We start from the raw sequence: 25,792 nt of genomic DNA, 5'->3' as shown, positions 1-25,792 counted from the left end.
AACATCCTTACAGAAAGAAAACCACTAAATAATAAAACTGTAGTCCCAGTCAGCTACATTTGTATCATTTTGTTTGAATAAAACATATCAAGAAGACAAATTGGACTGAGCGCCTTGTTTCTGCTTCTGAGAAGATGTGAAGCGTGACATAGTCACACCTTAAGTGGCAGCTGCACGGTTTCTTACTTCTTCTTCATCTTTTACTGTCAATCCACGAGATTAACAAGGTCACAACAATCTGGCTACACTGTTGTGTTCATGTGTTGTACAACCTGTCCGATCATCTAACTGCTGGTGAGTATAAGACGTGTTGTTCCCAGAACTGATAGAAATGATGGAGAGAAAAAACAACTTGAGACCTAAGCAGTAAAAAAAAAATGTAGTTTTTCTTCCAAAACCTCAACCAAATATTAACTTTGACCCTTGAACTCAAGCCTGAACCATGAAACCCTAAACGGTGTTGAATGGATGAACAGAGAACCAGACAAAATGCCCGCTACTTCCGAACATGTCGAAAACTCCCACCGGCCCTCACAAAGACAGAAGTACAACACGTGTGTTTTTCAAACGAGTGTATAAGTATTGTATAAGTATATAAGTAAAGTATTGTATTAATAACGTATGAGACAGATAGAGATGGAAACAACAGTCACAAAGGAGCCACAGCTCTGTAACTCAGGGCTGCACGATGTGACGCGTGTCACGTGTACAACAATGAGGAACAGGACATGTTAGCCATCTTTTATCAACCAAATATGCAGAACCTGGAGACAAACTAAAAGCACAGACGGTGCCTCACTCAATCGGGTCCATGTTTTCCTTTCAGGGAGAACTCCCTGTGAATGATGTTGAATCAAACCATCTGGAAATCACTCATGTGAATACCACAGGGGTCGTGTTTCGGCCCGGCACTATTTACATGATGCAATATATCACATCATGCCTCCTGATCAGTTCATTAAAGTCTTTGTTTTTGTGCTGATGACACCATTTTGTTGAATGCCACATAATTCTACTCTAGTGTGCATATGATGCTCCACCACATATAATAATAATAATTATAACAATAATAATAATTCTACACAGTGTCTCTACATCCACCTGTGTCTTTGACCATCCTGTCAATCGGACTTTAAATTGCACTGACAACATCTCGCTGATTTTGGCAGACAATGAAAGGCTGTCTTTTTGTTCAGTCAAGGTTTATGTCTGTTCTTGACTGTAGAGACATTCTCTACTACCATGATGGTCCAGTGTCCCTTAAATCCAGTCACACATCAGTGCTCTGACATCTTATATGCACTCATACAAAGTTACTAAAGAAAGTTAATAAAAACGCTGCTCTGTGAGCCTTTGTACTTCAGCTATTTCACAATAGAGGAAACTGCCGAGCGCAAGTGCCAAACAGGAGTAAAAATAAAGTGTCCACGCACTGTGACAAGAAAAGAGGCCATTGAATCCTTGTTGCCGAACAAGGACAGACATGAGTACTGTTTACGTGCTTGAAATACTTAGTGTTAAACTACAAAAAGTATGAACATTTAGATATTCAAGAAGGAAGAACCTTCTTGAATATCTTTTAATTGACACAATTAAGGAAAAGTCATGCAAGAGCTTATGAAGTGATGCTCCTTTCAATGTTTGCAAAATGATCTTCATACACGATAAAATGTTTGCCTTTATTTATTGAATGTCACCATTATCTCTGCTGTATGGAATGCATGAGATGTATCAAACTATGAACAACAATTTAATTCAGAAGATCAGGTGGAGCAAGAGGGGAGAAACGCACATGGAGGAGGCAGAAGGGCCTGTAAGGAAATTAGGAGAGGAAGTGGAGCACAAATTGTTACCACAACGGCCATCTGTACAGATGTGTGTGTGTGTGTGTGTGTGTGTGTGTGTGTGTGTGTGTGTGTGTGTGTGTGTGTGTGTGTGTGTGTGTGTGTGTGTGTGTGTGTACTCTATAATCATGTGCACTCAATCAAATCCTGGATTTTGGTGGCGGATACTTATATTGATTTTTGAGAACGGCTAATATTTAGCGATGTAACAAAAACAGGTGGTGATGGTGAGTATGAATAAATATGTTTCCCAGCTGAATGACAATATACAACACGCGTTATCATTTAAAGGCGAGTAAAAAGAAATACCATGCAAACGGTGATTTTTAATGACTATAAGCACACAAATTAAATAGTGTTCTAATAAAGTGTACTCAAAAAAATCTACAGCCAATAAAACATTTAGTGCTGCTCATTTGTGCAGAAACAGAAAAGTATATGGCCACCCACATTAATGTGTTCTTTTGGCAGAGCCCAGATTTTTATGGTTCAGGCCACTTAGTTCCAGTTAAGGAAAACTCAATCTTTCAACATACAACAGTGTTTTATGTAGACACCAGTGTGTCTCCAGCTTTGAGGCAAGAGCTTATGGGGAGTTGTTTCTTGTCTAACATGAGCACAAAGATGGGCCCGCAAAGAAATGGCTTTCCCCAGTCTGACTTTGAGTCCTCCCCTCAGGCCCATCCAACACCTTTGCGGATGAACTGACAGTGAGCTTGGTCCTCATCAAAAGGTCATAGTTTATCATCTAAAGGCCGTGCTTTTTGCTTGACTCTGACATGTATCCACATACTTCAGGCCATGTGAAATCTCACAATAAAGACCACCGTGTATCGGTCTGGCTCTAATGTGTACTGTGCATGCATAGATGAGGGTGGGCGGGAAGAGAGGGAGGAGAAGAGGGAGGGGCTATTAATTCAATAAGCCTTTCCTCCCCTAGTGTGTCATCATATTCTCCCCCCATGCTTCTCTCCTTACATTTGTCTCTCTCTGTCCTATTACTGCACCCTCCATCACCTGACCCCTTTCAGCTTTAAGCCATTGATCATCTCTTCATCACTTTCTCCATTTCCCATCAGCCTCTACCTCTCTACTCTCTACACTCTACTCTCCCTCCCTTTCCTTTTTTTCCCCCTTCTACTTTCTTTCCTTGCTGTTCTCCACAATTTCCTCCACTCTCCCTCCAATCCTCCCCCCTTCCTTCCTTGAGGATTAGCGGGCCCGGTGCGGGGAGCGTCGGCGGTTCGCTGCTGCGCGCCGACCTCTGTTTACTCTGATAATAGGGATTGGGAGCACGCTGCTCGGCTTCCGCACAACATCCACGGGGACTTCATTAAATCAATTCCTGAAAACAAGAATCATGTGAGGCCAAACTCCCCTCAAGCACGCGCCCTGGCCCTTTCCATATCTCATCCTTCAAACAGCAGCAGCAGGTTCACATTGTGTAGGTAAGTGAAACACTCATCTTTGAGAGCACACAAGCATGTGCAAGTGGGTTTGGAGACGACGGCTGGATGATATCTATATAAAAAAATACCTGGCATACTGCCGAGCATTGGCACTGTGACATGAATCAAGATACATGTGACATCCTGCTGCTCAAGAAATACAACACAGGTTGTTCTTATTATTACGACCCACAACTCTGCAGCAGCTTTTACAAAATGTCCATTAAATGTTTGTGTTAATTTCAATAAACTGGTAATATTTTTTATTAATGGAAGAATCTGAAATTCACATATATCATATAGATGTGAAGTTAGCTAGCCAGGAAGCTAATATCATATAATATAATAACAAAGGTAACAATAGAGCGTCCTACAACAATGTGTTGCTAACAAGCTTCTATAAACTATATGATCAGTTTTAGGAGTAACATGAGAGTTGGTCTGAGTAAATGGTTGGTTAAATGATAACTTCAAAAATTATCTATTTTAAAAAACTGGTCGTGTCATACATAGCCTGGAGACAAGCACTGCCTTAAAAGCCAAGTTAGAAATGTATTTGTGGAGATTGACGCCCAATTTTTACTTTACTTGGTTTGTAAATGCAGTTTTGAATTACATTATTTGTATGGGAAATATGTGGTGATTGACATCCTTCCAGTTTGACTCACTGTGATGGAAGACTTTCAACAACAACCAACCGAGAGGTTGCACTGAGCCTGCACACTGAGGACTGAGCTGAAAATATAAAACGCCATGTCTACTGTTTCTGACAAAGTCAGACTTAAACAACAAAGACCTGCAACTTTAAAACGGAAAGCTACAAAGCAGCAACCAGAAAAAAAGAAAAAGAAATCATCATTCTATTACAGTAAATCCTGAACGTTTCCTTTGAGCTCATCACTTTTTTTACTCTCTCCAAACAGTCGGCGATGTCCTGTGAGTCTCAGCAGGAAGATGGTCCCCTTCCTCAAGCTGTTTATCTTTCAATTCTCACAATTTTACCAGGAGATTACGCTTGGTGTTTTGAGAGCAGGAACACAATCTCTGCGCCGAATATAAAGTCTGAATATTATGAAGCATCTCTTCTCATCCTTAATGAGTCGTTTCATGTTATATTTAGAGTTGAAAGCCTATTTTTCACGACATTATCTGCCTGTGTTTTCTTTAGTTTTAATCAAATTCAACATTTTCTGAAACAAGAACTAGACAAGCACAAGAATAGAAGATTTTTAGGCTTTATCAAGGTGAACGCGTAGACCGTGGTGTGCTCGGCTGGCTGGAAGCACCATGTGGACGTCAGGCTTATCTCACACTTGTCCATCACCAGGGGAAAAATGCCGCACTAACGATGGCGCAGACTGATGTCGGGCTCGGCGCCATGGCAACAGCCTGCTGCTTCGCAGACACCCAGTTGTGGTGTGACGTTCGTGAAGGCCGTCAGTCTGAGGGGATATGCTTCATGTGAAAGTGGCATGTCTTCTGAGGGTGTACAATACCTGTGTCAGCGGTGACAGCGTGTAACAACACACAGAGTTAAAGGCGTATTGTATTATATAAGGGGCTCATCAAAGTAATAAAAGTTAAAGGTTAATGTTGAACAAAACTGTTGCATGAATAAATATCAAAGCCAATAACTGGCAGAAACCTCCCTTGGAAAAGATTAAGAGTCCTTTAATCTCGTGTGGATCTCTGCCAGATTTTGCCAGCATGTTTTTCTGAGTATTCTGACCCTCAGTCCTCCGCACAGTGGATGTATGAGCAGGAGGGTCAAAGTTCAAGGAGCAATCTAGTAGTTTTCCCCAGTTGAATGCAACAGTTTGTACTTTGTAATGGGCGTCTGCTGTAAGTACTGAAAGTAAGTGATTTGTAAAGTGGTAATGGTCTACTGCAGGTCTACCATCTCTCTTGTGTGATTCCCTCAATTCAGGTATAAAATGAAGGGTTTATTTCCTTGCAAACTTGAAGCAGTCCCGCCAAGGCTTAGTCTATTGGCTCACCAATAATAAACTGTAAATTAAAGAACTACACAGATGTATAAAGGCTGTTGTTGTGAGAAGATGGGGCGTCTGTGTGTGCATCAGTTGAGTCAGACTGGGACAGATGCCAGGCCTTTGATTAACTGCAGCCCGCCCAGAATCATGAGGTGTTCCTGCCATTAGAAGACATGGAGCTCCTGCTGAGAGTGATATCAAAGGGCCGCAGTCGGTGCTGCTGCTCTGCCAGCTACCTGCTGTGTCCTCCCGTCTGTCAACACCGCCACGCCGGGCCGGGGATCACACACCGGGAGGAGGGTCAGGTGAAGAGATGGATAGAGGAGAAGGGGAGAGGATGTGCGTGTGTATCCGTGTGTGTGTGTGTGTGTGTGTGTGTGTGTGTGTGTGTGTGTGTGTGTGTGTGTGTGTGTGTGTGTGTGTGTGTGCGCGCAATAGGCGGATAAAAGGAGGAAAGCAGCACAGGTTAGATTACTCACTGTCCTCCGAAGAGCTGCATGCCCAGTAGAGCAAAGACCACGATGAAGAGGAAGAGGAGGAAGAGCAAGCTGATGATGGACTTCATGGAATTAAGGAGGGACACCACAAGGTTTCTTAACGAGTTCCAGTATCTGGCAGGAAGCAGCAAAAAACACAGAGAGAGAGAGCGAGAGAGAGAGAGAGAGAGAGAGAGAGAGAGAGAGAGAGAGAGAGAGAGAGAGAGAGAATTTGATGGTTTGTTTTGAAAGAACAGATTCAGACAAAGACAAATACAACCAAAACAGGGGAGGAACGAGGGAAACAATTGGCAATATGAGCTGGAGGTGGGATGGATCCACCAATGCGTCAGGGTCTACAGCTGCCAGTTACAGTGAATCAGAGGATTAAAGTTAATCTAATGAAAAAAAGGATTGCCATCCAACTCTAACAGGATTGTCAGTTTGGAGGGAAAATAATTAAGATTAGAGCCTTGAGAAAAAGCGCAACGTCTTCAAAATGTAGGATTTCAAGAGAAGCATTCATACACAGCGCTTAAAAGAATGCATTGTTGATACGCCCCAGTCGTGTTTGTTCATTCAGGACTAATACCACTAATGTGGTTTTACACTGTGAACATGTGTCGTTTAGGGAATTAAAGCCACACTCCACCAATTTTGCACATTGATTGTAGACACGTTCAGCTAATTGTCCGGAGTTTGCCTCGCATGTTGAGAATTGAGCTCACTTGGTGACTTTGAATATCCTCAGCAGTCGCAGGGCTCTCAGCACACTGATTCCAAACGATGCGCCGGGTTTGATCATGTCCCAGATCACCTCGAAAATACTCCCCACAATCACCTAGAGAGAGGAGAGCAGAGAATATGTGACCAATAAGCATCCAAAACAGAATTAGCACTGCTGGTTAAAGTTGAATACTTACCGTTAACAATAACTTACCCCAAAATCAAAGCAGTTGAATGAGGAGTGGAAATAATTCCTCGCTCCGAGGCCGTACATCTTCAAGGACATCTCAGTCAGAAACAAACCCAGGAACACAAACTCTGCCGTGTCTGTTTTCAAGATGGACAAGGTACCAACACAAAGAGAAAGCGGCCTTATAGGCAATCGACATCAATAAGCGTGAAGGGGTGCGAGTGCGTGTTTGCATGTGTGACCTACAGAGGGCTGTTGTGAGCCAATCAGGCTGGTCGTAGTGGACGATGGCCACGCACAGAGTGTTGAGGCCCACCAGACACAGAACGATCCAGTAGAAGCTCTGAGCTTTTACCATGCGGCGGATGAAGAAGCGGGTCCTCTTCTCCTTACGCCGGAAGTATGAGGAGCTATCCATCTTACCGCCGCTCTTCATGCTGGCCCGACCAAACGGAGAGCCAGGAGGAGCTGAAAATAATGATGATGAAGGAGAGGTGAGAGAGGAAATGTGCGTAGTGATTTAATATTGGTCCCTGCTTCACAGTTCTCACTTCTCTGTGTCTGTATATATTTTAACTTGGCACCATGGTTTAAAAGCAGTGTTTCACTGCCCTGGTCGAAAGATCCCAGTGTGTTGGACCTTATATTACTACTTCTCTCTGGTCCAGTAACTACCAGCATTTATTCCAGTCAAGAAATACTTGCACAAATCCCCGCGCTTGTGTGCAGAGTTGGGCAGAAAATGAGGGCTCGAGGACCTCAAGTTTTATAAGACAGACGTGTGGCAGTGTGGTGGTGTAGGGATCCATTCTACTTCACACCTGCTGAGAAGCACTAAAAGAGGTCTAAGGCCCAAACTTAAACTGATGAACGTAACATTAGATACCCAAGTGACAGAAAGAAAGCGTAAAAATCACATTTTTGTCTTGCAGCTGTTCATTAAAATGTGAAGCTAATACCTCTGTACCAAGCCCCAGGACTGCAGGCATCTGTGTGAAAACAGGTGAAATGAGAGACACAATTTGACTGTGCAGTGCATCTACTCCCTCGGCACTTAATTTTACAGAGAACAGACATGAGATGAGTTGGGAAAGAAAAGTAGCGACGGCAACAAAACGGTTTCAATTACCACGCTTGTTCCCATCTCAAACCCAGAGAATAGCAATTACATGTTGTCTTTGTGCGGGACCATCCATCCTATCACAAGATGTCTTGTTCATAGAAATAGAACAGAAGTTTAGAACAGACATTCCCATGCAAACCAATGGAGCAGGAGGGTCGGAGCGGCTAAATCAACGAAGTTTTGCCCTAACGACTAAAACGAGCGATTGGTAACACTACGAAGCGTAGACAGCCAAAGAATGAGTCACAACTTAACTCTTGTCATAGTGTATGAAGGCACATTGCTGTCCCAAGATGAGAAATAAGCAAGGCGGTATTAGCAAGCTAATTAGCGTGCTAATTAGCTTGCTGGCAGCAGGCTACTTAGCAAATTTGCAAAATCCGTCACGCCTTATTGCTACACTGAACAGTGCTGGTTCTTAGCTTCCCTCCATCTCACTCTCCACCTCTCTGTGGAAGGACAAGCTATCAAGCTACCTCGTTAGCCATCCGTCTCCAGAGCTGCGTGCGCTCTCCTCCCTGCAAGCTGCAACAACACAACCACAACGACTGACAAGATTCATCCATTTTCTTTTATACTTGTCGAATGACCACAGAAAACTGTTCAATGTCCGGTCCAATCCTATTATATTTATGTGGACTCGGTCTAACGGCTGCAGGTGATTCTCCTGCTATTTTAATGTAACAGTCTAATTAGAAAAGTTAATTATACTTCTTCTCCCCCGAGGCGATACGCTGCTACAGCAGCCAGTAGACTCTTTAGGTCTCCAGATCCAGATAAAGCTGAATCTGCTTCTGTCATGTACATTTTGAAGTTTGTGTGAGATGGCTTACAACTTCTTTTATACTTTAGAGGTGACATGACACGCTAATCCGATAAATGGAGACCACAGAGTCAGAGGACATGGTTTGGTTCATTAGAGGAGACAGGCTTTTGTGGTGGCCTTTATCGTAAAGGTCGACTCTGTGAACAGACAGCATGCAAAGGTCAGAGGTCAGGTGCTGGTGGCTGTGGATAAAAAGACTTACGAACGGAGGAGATGTCCGCGAAAGGATCCTCACCCTCCTCAGCGCCGATCAGGTCGTTTTTACCTTTCTTGACTTTGCCTCGTTTCAGGACTGTTAAGACAGCACAGAGAGGGAGGGAAGAATACTCCAGTCTTTAAATTGATGCAGCGATTGCAATGAAGGAATGGTGATGTTCTGTTATGCGGAACTATTCTGTAACATACACTTGTCAAAGCCAAGAAGTCAAATATGGCATGAAAAACAAGCATTTTAAAATTGTATTTCAATTGAACAAACCTCATCCCATCACATGGTTGATGTTCGTGTGTGTGTGTGTGTGTGTGTGTGTGTGTGTGTGTGTGTGTGTGTGTGTGTGTGTGTGAGAAAGTTTAGTGTAGGGGTGAGTTAATTGGAATCTAGAAATAGCAGGCATCAATCATGTTTTTCATTTGGAGATTTTCCGCCTTCCTGCTTGAAGCCAGCCTTGGAATGACAAAGCTGCCAGCTCAACATGAACGTGACCGTCACATGACCAGCTCCGGGTCACCAGAGTTGTGGGTCACGTGATGAAAGTCAAACTAGAAGAACAATATGATACATTTCTCCAGCAGGCTCATTCTCCAGACCTACAACCTTATGTCTCAGCTCAGAAAGGATGTCTGGAATTGAGTGCTTGTCGTTCTTTAAACAAGTGAAACAATTTCAGGGTTGTAGCAAGGTTATCTAAAATATACTATATCTTTTTTTTTTTTAATTCATTTTAAGGTGATAACATTTTAAGCAAACAACAGAAATGACTTCATAAGAAGTACAGTTAAGCACAATGCTTTCTTTTTCAGAATTAAGAAAAAAAAATGCAATTAACTTCCTTAAATTCACCAATCTTATAATTTCCAAAAGACTAGCTAAAAAATGGTGGATAAATCATTTCAAAACAAATAATATTCGATATTAGAATGACCTCTACTAAGTCAGTCAGCAATGATTGACACTTTGCTCTACTAATCATACCTGCCATTCATCTGACAGTCAACTCCACATTTTCTGCTCTAACAACATCAGAGTGTTTTTCTCTAGCTGTGGACTCAGACTTTCTAATCCCTGATATGTAACTAATTGAAAAATAAGGCAGATGGGTGCTGTCACTTTCCTGGAATCATCAGCAGGGATGTGTTTCTGGTGCGTGACTGTTCACTAGCAAACACAGTTCCATATGTGTGTGTGTGTGTGTGTGTGTGTGTGTGTGTGTGTGTGTGTGGGTGTGTGTGTGTGTGTGTGCGTTGGGGAACTTGGTATAGGGAATTTTCTTCAGCAAATCCAATCAGACTAAAGCTGTAAATCCCACTAATTAACCCTTGCCCTCACACCAGGCCTAATGGACTGACATCATGGGCGAGAGAGAAAGAGAGTGAGAACTGAGTTGCAGAGTGCTCCCTTTGAAATAATGACAAAAGAGTATAAAGTGGAACTGGAAAACTTGATTACCACTCAAATAATCATCATCATAAGTGCTCATTATATGATTGATGGTGAGCTGGCAAGGCTTCAACTATCACATATTGCAGTTGTGCAATATGTGATGTGATTAATGTAAAGCTAAGGAAGCACCTCACACTTACACTGTAGCGTTATCTATTGAAAGAATTGAATGTGTGTGTGTGTGTGTGTGTGTGTGTGTGTGCATATATATATTGATTGTTAATATAGCAGCAAACAACTGTTCGTTATGATAAGATATAGTGGAGTATATATAGAGTAATGTCTACCTGAGTCATTCTCACACTTAAGTGTTGTAATCCAAATCCAAGCTTTTTTTCTGTGCTTTGTTTTGGTCATTTGACCAGGTCTGCGTGTGACGTATGTAAGCATATGACGCTCTTCACCGCGCTCCACTGCATGGTTGTGGTGGAAGCATAACACCAATCCTCTGGTTCATAACATATTTTTTCCTGGATGTTGAAGGTATGACCCGCCCTACGCTGCCTCTGATTGGCCGACCCTGAGATTCTTACCCAAACCGAACCGATCTCACTCCTCATAACTCAACCAGCACAGGCAACGGGTACTAGCCAATATTAGCCATGTCAGCACTGGTGCCGTTGTTAGCGCTGTTAGCTACTAGCCGTCTGCTCAGCCATCTTCATGTTGGGGGGCATTTGCAAGACTTCCCGGCTCTCTGCATTCAAATTTCAAGAAGGTTTCGATTTTCTATGAAATGCTGCACATATGGTCAAAACCATACAGCCTCTCTACCTGTAGTTAAAAATGTCAAACTACAAAAAAAATATGCCTTTGAAGAATACCTGAATTTTGTGGACAACTTTAGAAATGTAGAGCTGAGAGTCAAATAGACTTTCTCTCCACTGGTAAAAGAGAACCAGATGCCATTCTAAGTCGATCATTTGTGAGCAGCACGTTGATGCTGTAAATAAGCTATTATTAAATGGAAATGAGTAACTGTACCTCCTGCGGTGATGAACTATGGTGAAGCAGGCCACAGATACTAAGCCTTAATTCTTTTTACCTGGAAGGTTTTGTTTCCTCTTGTACCACGCACCATCCAGTGGGGACTTCTCCTCTGCAATCTCATCCTCCTCCTCCAGCAACACCTCCTCTGCAGCGCGAGAGAGAGAGAAAGAGAGAGAGAGAGAGAGAGAGAGAGAGAGAGAGAGAGAGAGAAAGAGAACGGGACTTTCTATCAATTTGTCATGCTTTTCTAACACAACAAACACATGCATGCCAGCTCACACATTGTTACATAGATGAGTCTGACCTGCTTTGCAGATCCACTCCAAGTACCCGGTGAGCTCTCTCTCGATCTGCTGCTGCCGTCGGAGCTTCAGGAACTCTTGCCTCTTCTCCACGCGCTCTCTTTCTTTGGCAAATTCTCTGTTGAAACAAATGCACAGATATTTTTTACACACCAACAACGTTGTTGTCACGTTATATGTTTTGGATTTATAGGGTAATTCTTTTTTCTTTCTTTTCTCTTGTGTCAGAAATCTGCCAGGAGACAACCTGCACATTCACAGCAACAAACCGGATGATGTGAATTTCCAAACCAACACATTTGTGAGATACTGCATCGCGGGAATGACAGGAATAGGGGGTGTAAGGGTACATCCACAGGATTATTTACTGTAGAGTTCAGAAAGCAGGGCAGCTGTTAAGGGCACGAAAGAGGAAAAAGGCCGCTGGCAAACTAGCAGATATTTATAAAACTTATGGACAAAATGTAATTTATATATATATATATATATATATATATATATATATATATATATATATATATATATATATATATATATATATATATATATAAATTAAAAGATTATACAACATCTTAAAAACTGGAAATGAGCCCACGAATGGATACCAGACAACTTTCAGAAATGTTTTCAGCTGTTTTATAGCTGTATTTGTAGTCTTTAGATAGTCATGGGACGTGACTATCTATGCAAGCAGTGCAGCAATGCATTCTGGTAGCGCAGTGATACATTATGATTGACGGATCGTCACGTTGGCTGTTCCTAATTTGTCGGATTTAGCGACTTCATGGCTAATTTCCGGCCTCAGATGTTTTGTAGAAAAACAATTCCGTGAACTATACTTTCATAATATAAGATAGCAAAAGTTTCCAAACTATGTTGGTCCGGTTTAACAGCCGAGAGCAGACAACTCTGGAGTGAAAGTGTTCGTGGCAGCACATCAAGCATCCAATGCTGAGAAGCCGTTTGACACTTTGCATCCAAAACGCCTCTGCGGACACACAGCATGAGCTGATGTCATTCTCGTATGCTGTATACTAAATATCATAATATTATCTACACCTACCAACAGTAATGGGAGAAGAAACAGAAAGAGTTGACTGAAATTAAATGATTTACATAATTATTTGGGAAAAAAAATTGGGAAAATAGAAATCCACTCTTTATTTTTTTCAATATACTTTTTCATAAGAACGACAGGGAAACATCTTTAGCACTGGTTGTTGTTTTTTTTGAGACCACAAACATCATCCAGATTTAGTTAAGACCAGGGGGTGTGAGGTACGGCAGGTGAGAGGAGGCTCTTTGTGACCACAGACATAATGAGATGGACACATGTCAGATCCAGCAGGACCGGACCGGGATAATTAAAGCCACGGAGCGAGGCCTTTTCATGACACCAGAGGGTAGCAGGGACAGATGATGAGAGACAGAGGTAGATAATAAAAAGGAGGAGGAGGAAGAGGAGGAGGAGGAGGAGCGACGTCACAACGTTATCTTTTATATTGCCCACGCAGATATAAAACTTATTTTTTTGTTCGCTGACACTCAACAGATCTCGAGGTTTGTATAAACGTACAACGGCAAAAATGAATTGAAAAAAAAAAATGTTTCCCGTATTTGTACTGCAAATGCAAGTTTTTTACTTATATGTTTGTACTATTTATTCAATTGTTACACATGTTTAATAGATAATCGAAACACAAAACAAACTCAAGCATTTTATCGTTAACAAATACAATTATAGTGCAGATTCTCCACAATCTCGAGTCACTCATATCGGCAAAAGTGAGTTTGCAATAATCTGCCTGTACTGCATGTTGTGTGATTTTGCTACGGGCATACCTGAAATATATGTGCATTTATGTTATGACTTACCCAGAGAGGACACCGAGCACCAGGTTGAGCATGAAGAAGGAGCCGATGATGATGAGAGGGATGAAGTAGAGCCAGTTCCAGGCGTTTCCTGCTACGTCATTGGTCTGGACACACAAACGTGGACACGCACACACACATACCCGTGTAAATAAGCAAGTCACAATACACCTATAACATACCGTATAAACATATATAGCATTATGTTTTCAGCATATCATCAGTCCCACAAATGTACCTCCATGAACGTCAGGTACTTCCTTCTATATTTAAAAAATGACTTGTCTAATGTTTCATTACTATATCGAACTTGATTCGAATGAGAAAGTCATATTTGTAAGAAACAGTAAGTAAACTTGAAATGACATCATCACGCCATTTTGTTTTGAATGAGCCAGCTTGACCTGACAGAGTATGAATATGTGTTATTCCTCGTTCCCATTTCCCATCCGCAGTTGTGAAGAACAATGCATTTTTTACAAACTCGGCTGACTGAACAAAACCTTTGCCAACTTGCCTAATTAGAAAGTTATTAACAATTTTAAAAAAAAACAGAAGGAAAAAAAGCAATTATAAAAGACTCTCCGTCATCTCTGTGCCAAACAAACCCAGCAACACAGGTTACAACTCACTCAGAAGCATAAGTTAAATGACTGCCACACACACACACACACACACACACACACACACACACACGTGACATATTGACGCCCGGCTCGTGTTTGCTTTCCTCATTTCCTATTCGATGAGATGATAGAAATGAGGTCTAATTGGCAAGAAATGGTCTGTGTCTAATGACCATTCGGCTTCCTCCCTTGTGTGTGGTCTGTGTGTGTGATTTATTGACTATGAGCTGATACATGGGTGTATTAATCTGCTAGTATAACAACTCTTGCAGCATGTTCTCACTCCCAACTTGTTGAAAAACCACACTTGGCCAGAGCTCCTGAGCTTAAAATTACAACGCTCGAGGTAACCCTCTAGCGTCACCTTTGGACGGGTCAGGTTTCATTTTATCCAGCAAAAGCACGGTCCTGAAAGTCGCCACACGCCATGTGTCTGAGCGCTCCCACACAGCGACCTGCTAGCGGGGGGTTTCAGACCTCTGGACTGATGGACTGCGTAAAGTACAGTGACATTTTGCAGACGCCAGTGTCGGAGCGCTGCCACACGCTGGCTGTAATTGTGATGGGAGGTTTCGGGGTGGCTGAATCAGCAGACCTGATATCTATATTATGCACCCGAGTATGTGAGATGAACATATACAGTAGCACATCCTCCATCTCAGCTGTCAGTGGAGCAGCAGCCCACGCACCAGGATAAATGGCCATCAGCGTTTCACCGTGTTGCTTGCCATCAATTCTTTCCCACTCGTGTCCGGCATCTCGTCACGTCTTTCTCTGCGTCCCTCCCGGTTGCTCTCCACGATTTGTGGAATTCTCCTGGTACAAACATTACATAAATATCCTCATCTCCTCCAATTCATTTCCGTACAATGAAGCAGAAGGAAATGTTAAACAGTTTGGTAAATATGCTTTTGCTTACATCCCAGGAGCCGGGATGTTGTGAGCCTAGCTTAGCATACGCAGATGGAAACAGCTAGCCTGGCTCTGTCCAACGCTCCGAAATACGCCGACAAACACCTCTTACACTCACTGTTTGACAAGTGGTATCTTGTTTGTTCAGCCCGCACATGAACAGCTTAAATAGCAGGTGACATGCTGGTACTATTTGTTTTGCGAGCGGCAGCTGCGTGCAGTTGCTGCACGTAACTCCCAGAAGTTGTGATATCATGGTGAGCTTCGCTTTATGGCAGACGACTTCCACTTTTTGGCTGAGTCCCATCGCTCTCGAGAAACAAAGAGTCGCACCATTTGGCCAGCAGACGACAAACAATCAGACATAGCTGTCACCGATACGGGGTCAGATAGTTGCCTCATAAGTTGGTGGAGACTAAAGCAGAGTGAATATTGGACAACTTAAAGGACCACAACACAAATACAAAGGTATTCCAGGATGCTGGAAGGTTTGAAGTGTTCCCTATCCATCTGTGCTCAGAATTAGGAAACACACGGCGTTCTTTTTTGTTGGCAGTAGCAGCAGATAGCTTTTCTTTCTCTTTGGGGAACTCTGGATATCTGGTGTGGAAATGCAATCGATTGTGTCAGCTTTCAGTCTCAGAGTCCACTGGTGAGGAGGGAGGACTATCACCTGTTGATAGGGCCTTAACACTTCAGCTGACTACTCAGGCAGAGCTGACTTCAGCTTATGCAAATGTGTTATTTTACTCAATTTGAAACAGCAAGGTGTTTAAATGTCAGAGGTTGTACTGCTGAACACAATCGAGCCCATTGAACCTAATTTTGTACTTCGTGTGGGCGGCTCTTTGTGTATTCTTATGAAACATAAGGTTTAAGAATTTCTTAGTGTTTCAAGTCAGCCAGGTTTTTTCTTTTTTGTATCGACGGTTCTCTTCATAATAAGGACGATGCACACACACAGTTATTCAGTTGCTCAAAAGCGCAAATAAAAAATTGGGACTGAGAACATAAATGGCCAGTTGCTTTTGATCTAAACAGGTATCAATCTAAATGACATCAGCGCAATGAGCCAACAGAAGACGGGATGCTTCTTGACAACTTCATCATTTCATTCGCAGAAACCCCAATGTAAAGACCAGCATGTCAGATTTAGTTTGACACGACAGACAGACATTCATGCCTTAGTTGTTGGCATTTCTGAGGAGAGGAGAAGAGAGTAGGAGAGGAGGAGAGAGAGAGCTGTACCGTGGCCCCTGGGCAGCATGGAAGGACATCCATCACTTCAATTTATCATATGTCACTTCAGGATGGAGGGTGTGATCCAGTATTCTATATTGCAAACAGCCTCTGGCAACGTGAGACAAACACATCTGCGGTTCCCTCTACATTTATTCATATATACTCAGATGTTTGTGGCCACAATTTCGCTTCTAGTCTGCAGGTTGTTTTTTATGCATTTTGAACAAATTCTACAATCTGTTACTTTATAATCTATGTTGAACCAACCCTCCCAAAAAATAAAATAATTGTGGACCTTTACTGAGCTGATATTTGTGTTTACTATACAATACATGCCACCAAAAACATATTGTCCCCGAGGTGATTGTGGCAAAATGAAGAACTTTTCAAACATATTTGAAGATGAAAAGAACAGTTTTTTTTTCATATTATAGCTTACAGACCTCTGTATATAAAGGTCACCATACTCTAAATGTTCAAGTGAAAGGCTCTGCTTTGAACCCCACCTTAAAGCTCTGGGTATGGAGCCATGCAATGAGATTAAAACGCACATCGTGCACAGCAAGAGAGCAAATACAGGGCATATGGCAATCAAAGCCACAGGCTATACTAATTAAGTTCATTACAAAACTACTGATGCACTATGTTGCCTTCAGCAGCACTTCTAATGACCCCATATGTTGTTTAAGTGCAATGCAGTGACAGAAAAAAACCAATACAAGAGTAAAATGGAGCTATGAGTATAGTCGAGTTCAAAGCAATCTTGCAAAAGCATCGATAACTGAAAAAGAAAGCTAGTTATGGTAAAAAAAGAAAAGAAACACGTATCAACCATTCTGTATAAAAAGAACAAGCATATGGGACTGAAAACAGAACCTCCATGGTGGATGTAACACGCCTACATTTTGTTGGTATCTAAAAACAAACTTCAGTGACTTCTATTCACTGATCTTGATGTTTTCATATGAGTTCACTTGATATCGTTATTCCACCTCTGTTATTTCCATGAGTCATCGCTGGCTGACTGCTCTGAATGATCAGCGAGGAAAAAGAAAAACGCTGCCACATAATTTGGAGTCATGCATCATGCAGTAGTGGTGTGACAGTGTACTCCCACTCTCTCAGCTTACAGTGCTGCCACACACACACACACACACACACACACACACACACACACACACACACACACACACACACACACACACACACACACACACAAACTTTCTCTGATGCCAAGGGAAGCCTGCTGAGATAAAGACAGCCACTCTGAATCAATTCTGCAGCTCCTTACAGTCCTGAAACATTCATAACAAGCAGCAGTGACTGTGCTCAGCAGCTCCGGTGCGCAGAGAGCAAGAGGTCTGCAGAGGGCTGCTTGAAGAGGAAGTATCAAAACAGTTTGATTTGAATTTGGGCCTCCTATGATCTCTCATTGAGCCTTTCTATTTTTCTCTCTTTGACACAGACTGAATTTGCTGCAGGCTAATTTTAGTCGTATTTATTCAGCCAGCTTGACTTCAAGGCTTTAATAATTACAACACCGCAACAAACACAAAGGCGTAGCAACGCGTCATTCCACACACACACACAACAACGGGAAGACGCTTGAGTAAAAGCTCATGCTAGATTATTACAAAGTTCCTTTTTTAAATCAAAGTAATAAACAACATGAGTGTTGCAGGCCAAAGTCTGGTTTTCAGACTCATTCATTTTGAGCCCTTTCCCTCAATGGTAACCTGCCTTCAGCTTACTGTAGCTGCACCCGCCACCAAACAGCTGACAGACAAAGTTAGAGAACAGTTTGTAAAACGCAAAGGAGCTTAATGGCCCTATAATGTATCAGGCGGACACACATATGTCTCCAAATGATACCTGAGTGAGCTTCAGTTCTTCTGCTGAGGTTCAAGATTCACCCACAGCTTTGATTTGACCACAGTGTCCATAAAAGTCTCCTCTGCGCTGCTCTATTTTTACCAGGATTTGACGAGCACAAGATGTCGCCCTGACAAGGCCAAGGTGCATCTCTACCGGTTTTAATGAAGTGAGAAGAAAAGGTGCCTATGACCTCTCGCATGACACACCCGCAATCACAGACACACACACAATAAACGTCACAAACTCACATGCGGATCTTAATAAACAATGTAAGATTACAATCAATATTACATAATGCTCTTTAGTTTTTTTTAAATGTGCTCTGATACCATCACTTATAGCAATCAGCTGATGGAGAAAATATATTTAAGGACTCGCACACAAGAGTGTATTATAACAAATGCAAGCCAACACAATATGATGTGACTGAACATGACACAGCAGAGGTAATTAGGGCCGCGTCGAATTTGATGGCAGCCGTTGGACTGCCAGGAGAGACGGAGGAATTGTAATAAAATCACGAGGCATGAAGCAAAGATTGCCACATTATCAACGCTGAGAAACCACCCACGCATCCTGCTGCTGCTACGACGGTGCCACTTCCCCGCTGACTAAAGCAGCGTTCGCAGTGTGAATCAGTGCAAGCCTTTGGCGTCTTTTGTGGATCGCTGTCATGGCATTTCTGCACAAAAAAAGTGTAGTGGACACAGATGGGCATGGTGGAATCGAATGAAGAGGCTACTTGTGTCTTGTGTGTTCAGGTTTATCAAAGTTTCTTCAGAGAAATTGTACATGAAGTCAAAACATTTGAGCTTATTGGATTTTGTTGAGTATGGATCTGAAATTTGATGTTTACTTCAAATATTTAAGTAAGATATAAAAAAGGAATGATAGACTATGAATAAATAAATGAAACGCCAATGGCCCTGTCGAGAGCCTGTGTTTTATCTATCTATCTATCTATCTATCTATCTATCTATCTGTAAAGAGTCACTTTTCTGAGATAAAAGCTCCTTCCCAGGTAACAAAAACACAACGATTATACACTAAAGCAAACATACTTACATACTTTCTGTACCCTAAATTCTACACACTGTACCTTTAACAACTCAGATCTGATCTAGTTGCTGCCGGCAGGTGATAACTTGGCAACGATATCTTAAATAGGATCTAAAGGGGAAAAATAAAAGGTGAACATGTTCTGCGATGGAGAGAGATGAACAATATGGGATGTTCTGTTTACGGCCAGAGGCAATTCAGATCATGTATTGTGTGCAAATGTCAAAATCAGTAGCGCTCTAACAATAATATCCAGTTTTCACTAATTATCAAAGCAGGAATAATTTTGCGGATGCAGGACAGAAAGGAAATATGAAGAAAAACCCAGCAAATGACAGAATAATGTCAAAGGAAAATGCTCATTCTCTTTCTTTCTCGTGAACTTCTGGCTGCGTATTCCACCATATTCTAGCCTCCAACGTTCGGGAGTTGCATATCTGTAACATCCACCATGTGATTCAGCCGCTAAAGACGACACTGATGGGAGGATATTCCGCTCGAGTAGAAAGCTCTGCAGCGGCTGGCAACATTACGATCATTAGCATAAGCTGAAATCTCTCTTCATTTGCACTCCCTCCTCTTTTCCTCGGCTCTTTTCGTGATTCAAAGAAAAGGTTCAGTTCGGTGGCATTCTCTCGTTCCCAGGCTCTCGCTGCGTGTGAAGACTTGGATTTCACCGTGTACCAGAACATGCTGGCACGCCGTCTTCCTCCGCACAAGAGCACGTTGTACGGATAAAGTAGCTCCCCTACCCAGCACCATTGATTTCAAGGGAGGCTTGTACTGTGTCGATGCAGCGTGGGGGCTGCTACAAGTCGACAAAGTAGTTTATTTATTCATGCCGGGACATAATGGTAACAGAAACTATGTGTTATGATGTGAGCATTTTCTGATCTGTGAGCTCGGTCGTCAAGTTTTGATTTGGACGACTACTTGGTTAAGTTTACGGAGAGAGGTCGTGTTTGCAGGTTTAATGAACTCATGCTGACTGTTGCAAGGCGACAGGATACACAATCAATGAGGCGCCCTCCTCGAGAGGAGCTGCCTCCGCTTCTGATAATTATTTACGTGACCGCAGCAGGGTAAAGATGCAAATGCCTCAGCATGGAGGAGACCTTGTAGCTTCTACGGTCCCCATTTATTTTAATGAAAGTTCCGACGGATACCACAGAATTTTAATCCGAGTCGTCCGTTTTGCAGCCCACAACACATTAGCAGTAATGAGACAGAAACAGCACCGCATTCAATAAATGCACGGCCTATATTGTCACAGGTCCTGGTGACATCATTAATTATGAAACATGAAGGGCAGCTTTAATAATTCAGTCCCAGGCCAAAAAAAAAGGCTTCTCAAAATCACCCGTTGGCTTCACATATGGATCTATCGCATTTCTTTCCAGATAACCGAAAAAGGAGGAGTGTCTGTTGATATGAATAATTGTATTCAAGTTAAAAAAAAAGGAAACGTTAAATATATGCATGTTATTGAAGGCTGTCAAATATGTCAACACTTCACAGAGCAGTAATTGAACAACTTAATGACCGAAACTAGCGTTTAACAAAAGACTCATCATTAAAAAATATGTGTATGCTTTAGGTAACGATTTACTCAATTAACTTTTAATCAGATTTTACCCAAATCAAACTGCTCTATTCATTTATCCTCATCGAGGTCAAAGCAGTGGGTTGTCTGATACAGTTGTGTCAGGAACATCATCACAACCAAAGTGTTACTCTCAGTCTGAACATGGACTAAGTGTCTTTTTTAAGCCTCAAGTCTTTTCAAATATAAATTCTTTCTAGCTAATTTGAAATGACAGGGTCTTCCTATCTCTTGGGCTTTAATCAAACTGGATTTCCAGGCTTATATTTCATTTTATCACAGTAACTGCAGCAGCATGTTTACACCACGAGAAGGCACAGTGTCGGTCTGAATGTGGCCTCACTGTCACCACTCCCTCCAGTTGAAAGAACAGCATGGCAGACCACGGGATCCTGGGACGTGGCCTCGCCGGGGGGAGGCGAAGTTATGAAGGAAGATAGAAGGGAACGGGAGGGAGGGGGGGGTTGGACGGCAGAGAGGAAGCAATAAGGAAAGACGAAGCGGGGGCAGGGTGGTAATGATGGGAAGAAGTACTCTACATTTTCTTTTGCACCATTAGAGAGAAAGGTCTGAACAATCCCCCTCTGGGCAGAAGCAGTATAGTCATCAATCTGCGGGGTTAATGCCGGGTTACGGGAAAATATATAATCCACAGAATAGAGCCCCTGGATGCTATTGTTGCCTTATGATGTTTTAGACTTCAACCCCAACCCCACCCCCCACCCTGCCCTGCTTCTGTACCGAGAGTGAATATACATTTGTATACTTCGGATATTAATGCACAGATGGCCCGCACGCTCCACTGCATTGACACAAATACACCTATGGCTGCTTTTCACTAAATAAGGTTGTTCCTTTGTTGTCCATGTTCTTTGCGGGTCATTTTTGGCCCTGCTCAGAGTTGCAGGTACTTTGAGAGGTGCTGACCGTACTGTCAAAGAAATGTGTCATCGCTTGGAGGAACAAGGACTACTATAAAGAACAATAACCAGCATTTGCGACCACCTCTGCAATGACACACTTTGACAGCTTGTATGTTCCCGTCCATAACATGCTCTTTTGGCTTTAGATCTGATGACGAACATTCCTCTCTGAGGTGAAAGGGGCTATCATTTTGAGGTGTCCGGTGTCGCCAGCAGACATGCGCTACTCTTTGCTACCAGATAACTTTCAATGTCAAAATCTTGTCTTAATGCCCCCATAGGAATAGGTGAGCTTAGGCTAAAACAAAACATAGGACCTCTCACTCAGGCTGAATTATCAGGCTAAGTTAAATCCATGGCGAGGACGTTCTCACCATTGACAAGTAGCAAAAGATTTATGCAAATGATTGCCTTTAGCTGCCTCCTGTTGGATATACAGTTTCATGGATTTAGACCAGTGGTTCGGCTGTCATGAGCATTCACACTCATCAGATCCCTTGGCACTTATCATGATGTGCGGATGTTTTCGGCTTCAACAAAAGGATGGTCAGCAAGGTATTAAACTTCTGTGAAAACACTCTCCAATGAGCTCAACACAGTGTCTGCGTGTAGTGAAGTCAAACCTGATGAGCAGCAATCAGAACAGTCATAGAAATGTGTCTTGGTTTGGCACAATTTGCCTCAAATCTCAAAGTATGATTGGTCTCCACAAGGCGATTTAGAAAATTACCCCACTGTACGGCCTCATGCATTTTAATCAATCCAGTCACGAACAGTCACGACTGTTTGCTGTCCTGGATCCTCAATGATGGAATGAGCTCCCCAATGACATCAGGACAGCAACGTCTTCCACCACACACTAAAAAGCACTTTAGTAGCACTTAAATGGCACTTACTTATAGCACTTTGTAGTTTGGCTTTCTTGAAGAAATGTACTTTCTTGATTCTTGTGGTTCCGTTTACTCTCATGGTTGAATGCACTTATTGTAAGTCGCTTTGGATAAAAGCGCCAGCTAAATGAAATGTATTGTAATGTGATAAACAGGAAAAGGCCGAGAGAAGAAGAGATAAATTAAGCAGCACATAGAGAAGTACCTGGTTGAATGGGCGGTCAGGAAGAAGTACAGTACGCCACACAAAAAGGCTGCGGTAAAAATAACTGTTGGATCAAAAGGAATGACTCTGAGCTCAACCAAAAGAAAAAGACTGAAATACAAAGAAAAGGTACCAACTGAGAGAGGAGGCATTTTCGGATCACAGCAGCGTGGGTCGGCATCGCTTTGGATAATGAGCCAGAAAAAGCTACAGGAGATGTTTGGAGGGAGACAAGGATGAAGAGCAAGAAGAAGAAGGAGAGATGGCTCTGCAAATGACTCACAATGTAGTGACAGTTATCTGACATCTCCTGGGAAAGGAAAAGATGAAGTGGAGGGAGAAGGGGAAGGAAAGCAAAGGAGATGAGAGGCCTTTCGGGATGAAAAGAAGGTAGGCAGCGGAAGAGTGAGAAATTAAATGTGGTAAACAATGGAAGAGATACATAAGAAGTACTGTAAATAATGCAACTAGATAATTTGGAAAGTAAAATGTATCCACAATAATTACTCATGTTCCATAGCTAATGGCAATGTCCCTCAACAGAAACTGTCCACACAGAGATGTTTGGCTTTTGGTTCAATTCTTCTTCAAACAGAGTCCTACAAAATTGACTTTTTGATGAGACAATATATATATATATATATTAAATATCAGCAGACCTTCTTTTCTCATATGAATGTGCCTATTAGCCACACCTCTCACGCACGTCTGACGGACCAGATGCACATCAACCTGAATCAAGGCCGGCGGTCTACACAGGCCACACGACAGCTCGAGCATCACTTTCACGATACATGAAAAAAAGAGTGTGTCATCACTACGATGCCTGAACGCATCCCGTGTAGACACAGATGGAGGACTGAAGCTGCTGCTGCTGCTGCTTCAGCTACATCTCCAGTGAAGGCGGTGTGAGGTACAATCTGTGCTAAATGTGTTGAATATTACACAGCAACCTGTGAAGAAGAACAAAATAACAAATGAGAGAATCCGATATTAAAATAAAGTTTTCACCCTATTTGTCCAAGGATGTGCACGTTTAAAGTGCAGATCTTTTTAATGAGCCGTCGGTCACAAGTCTGTTGCGATGCTGGATCACCTCCACACGCCACTCCCAATGGAGCATTTGGATTAGGTCCTGATGGGCAGGTTGGCACCTGGTGTCACAGCTTCTACCATCAGTGTGTAACTGTGTGTGTAACCGGCTGAAGGCTGATTCAAAGTCATAGATCACAAGGTGTTTTGGAATTGAATTTAACTACTGCCATCTACTCAACCATCTCCATTTGCCAGATGCAGCCTTTCAGCACACTTTCACTGTGTAAACATTGTGAATCTATTTTTTTTTTTTGTCTTGATGGAAGCTCATGTGCAATTTTGAATACATCCCTTGGTAAAAACAAACAAAAAAACAACAACTGTTGAGGCTTGAAGTCAGCCAGCCGCTGTGGTATTAGTCCAGACACGTTTTAGTTCTGCCTGGTTGGACTTTGGTTATCCTTTAGGGATTCGTGTTTTCCTTTTTGTTTTCTTTGATTATGCATTTTTTAAAATAGCACCATCCTGCTTTCGGCTGACCTTAAAAAACAAACAGAAGTGCTGGCATTTTAGAAAATAAAACAAGTTTTTGTAAATAATCATAATGCACACAAGCAATCACATCTTATGTGTCGCTTGAACATGTATTTTCTTCCCTTTCTAAAGTCGTGTTCTGTTTCTTTTTGGTAAACTCAAGTATACCGACAGGCCATTTCTTTGTTCCGAATACAAAGGGGATAGAGTGTGCGTAGACTAACACTGGACAGGTACAGTGTGTCATTTGTGCCAGTGCTGCAACCTTAGCATCCATGCAGAACTCAAACTGGCACCTTGACACCCGAAAGTGTTTATTTATTCACCAGCTCTGCTTCAGCATTCTGGCTTACACACAGAGCGATGGGCAAGATATCAAAGATGAGACAGACTAGGGGTCGCAGGTTTATGAGTTGAGGGTGTCATGTTTAAATTTATGAACCAGTGTGGGAAACCCGATAGAGTAAAATGAATGAATATGACCGACTAACCGATCCTCAAAATGCTCCAGGGGAGCCGCTCCACGGTCACAGTTTTGTGGGTGGCAGCACCTAGGTGTGAATGTGTGTCTTTCTATGAATGTTAAGCACATGGGTGATGGAAAAAGAGTGTGTATGCTCAACAGAATCCCTCACTGAATGAATTATTCATGGTTGATGAGTTTTAAACACCCTCAGTGGTTCCCAAAGGCTGACATGTTTATTACACCAAAATATATTGAAATGATGGATGGCAAATACAATATTATTCTGTTAGGCTAACCCCTAACCTCCAAATTAAGTGTGTCCTGAGAGCGGTGCTACAGTAAGAGCCATGAGGTCATTTCATCAGCACGGTGCATGTCCATGGAAGCATACAAATGAAGAAATGAATCTGCTCATTAGATACATAGATGCCCTGGCATTTTGCCCACAGCAGAATACAGTCCATGAGGAGTCCAATAAAGAAGGGTTCATCATCTAAGGAGCATGGGGTTTTTCTGATGATTTCATACAGTGGGGCTCATCCTGGGAGAAGCATGAATATCAACAACTAATCTGCAACTAATTTGATTAATTTCAGCCCTTTTTCAAACAACACATTTTTTCATAAAGTGTTGGTCCAGACCATTTTGATTAGGCAGCAGAAGAATCATCTTCTGACGACCATAAATAACCATTCAAATCTGGCTCATAGGTATTATACTCTGAACCAAAGTGTTTGAAGACAAATCAACGAATAAACACACCAACAAGCAATAAATCCCTGCAGATAAGGAGTGAACTATAGCTGAGAAAAGACATTACGATAGAAGATGTTGATGAAGAAAATCATACGGACTGCAAGAAATCAAGCTTATACAATATTTGAAAAAATCTGGATAAAGTGGATAAAGACTCACGCTGTAGAGGATGTCCGCCCAGCCCTCCATGGTGATGCACTGGAACACAGTGAGCACTG

The 25,792-nt window shown here is 42.2% G+C and overlaps 1 protein-coding gene across 4 annotated transcripts in view; it reads right to left on the bottom strand.

Annotated features, from left to right (window-relative positions):
• The window catches only part of LOC137783610 (voltage-dependent N-type calcium channel subunit alpha-1B-like), a 128,111-nt gene that overhangs the window by 54,260 nt on the left and 48,059 nt on the right, over positions 1-25,792 (bottom strand). For all 4 annotated transcript variants that reach the window (XM_068573732.1, XM_068573734.1, XM_068573733.1 and 1 more), the window contains exons 5-13: positions 25,734-25,792; positions 13,452-13,555; positions 11,579-11,694; positions 11,330-11,419; positions 8,827-8,916; positions 6,922-7,143; positions 6,700-6,812; positions 6,488-6,600; positions 5,763-5,894 (exon numbers count right to left, since the gene is read on the bottom strand). The exon at positions 25,734-25,792 is cut by the window's right edge and continues 129 nt beyond it. In XM_068573732.1, coding sequence (XP_068429833.1) covers positions 5,763-5,894; positions 6,488-6,600; positions 6,700-6,812; positions 6,922-7,143; positions 8,827-8,916; positions 11,330-11,419; positions 11,579-11,694; positions 13,452-13,555; positions 25,734-25,792 — 1,039 coding nt within the window. The remainder of the gene's footprint in view (positions 1-5,762; positions 5,895-6,487; positions 6,601-6,699; positions 6,813-6,921; positions 7,144-8,826; positions 8,917-11,329; positions 11,420-11,578; positions 11,695-13,451; positions 13,556-25,733) is intronic.

This window comes from Clinocottus analis, unplaced genomic scaffold (genome assembly GCF_023055335.1).
Source record: "Clinocottus analis isolate CAN_PGR_092001 unplaced genomic scaffold, fCliAna1.0.p SCAF_13, whole genome shotgun sequence".
NCBI classification, from domain to species: Eukaryota; Metazoa; Chordata; class Actinopteri; order Perciformes; family Cottidae; genus Clinocottus; species Clinocottus analis.
The sequence above is the reverse complement of the archived record's forward strand: the minus strand, read 5'-3'. Positions and strand labels throughout refer to the sequence as shown.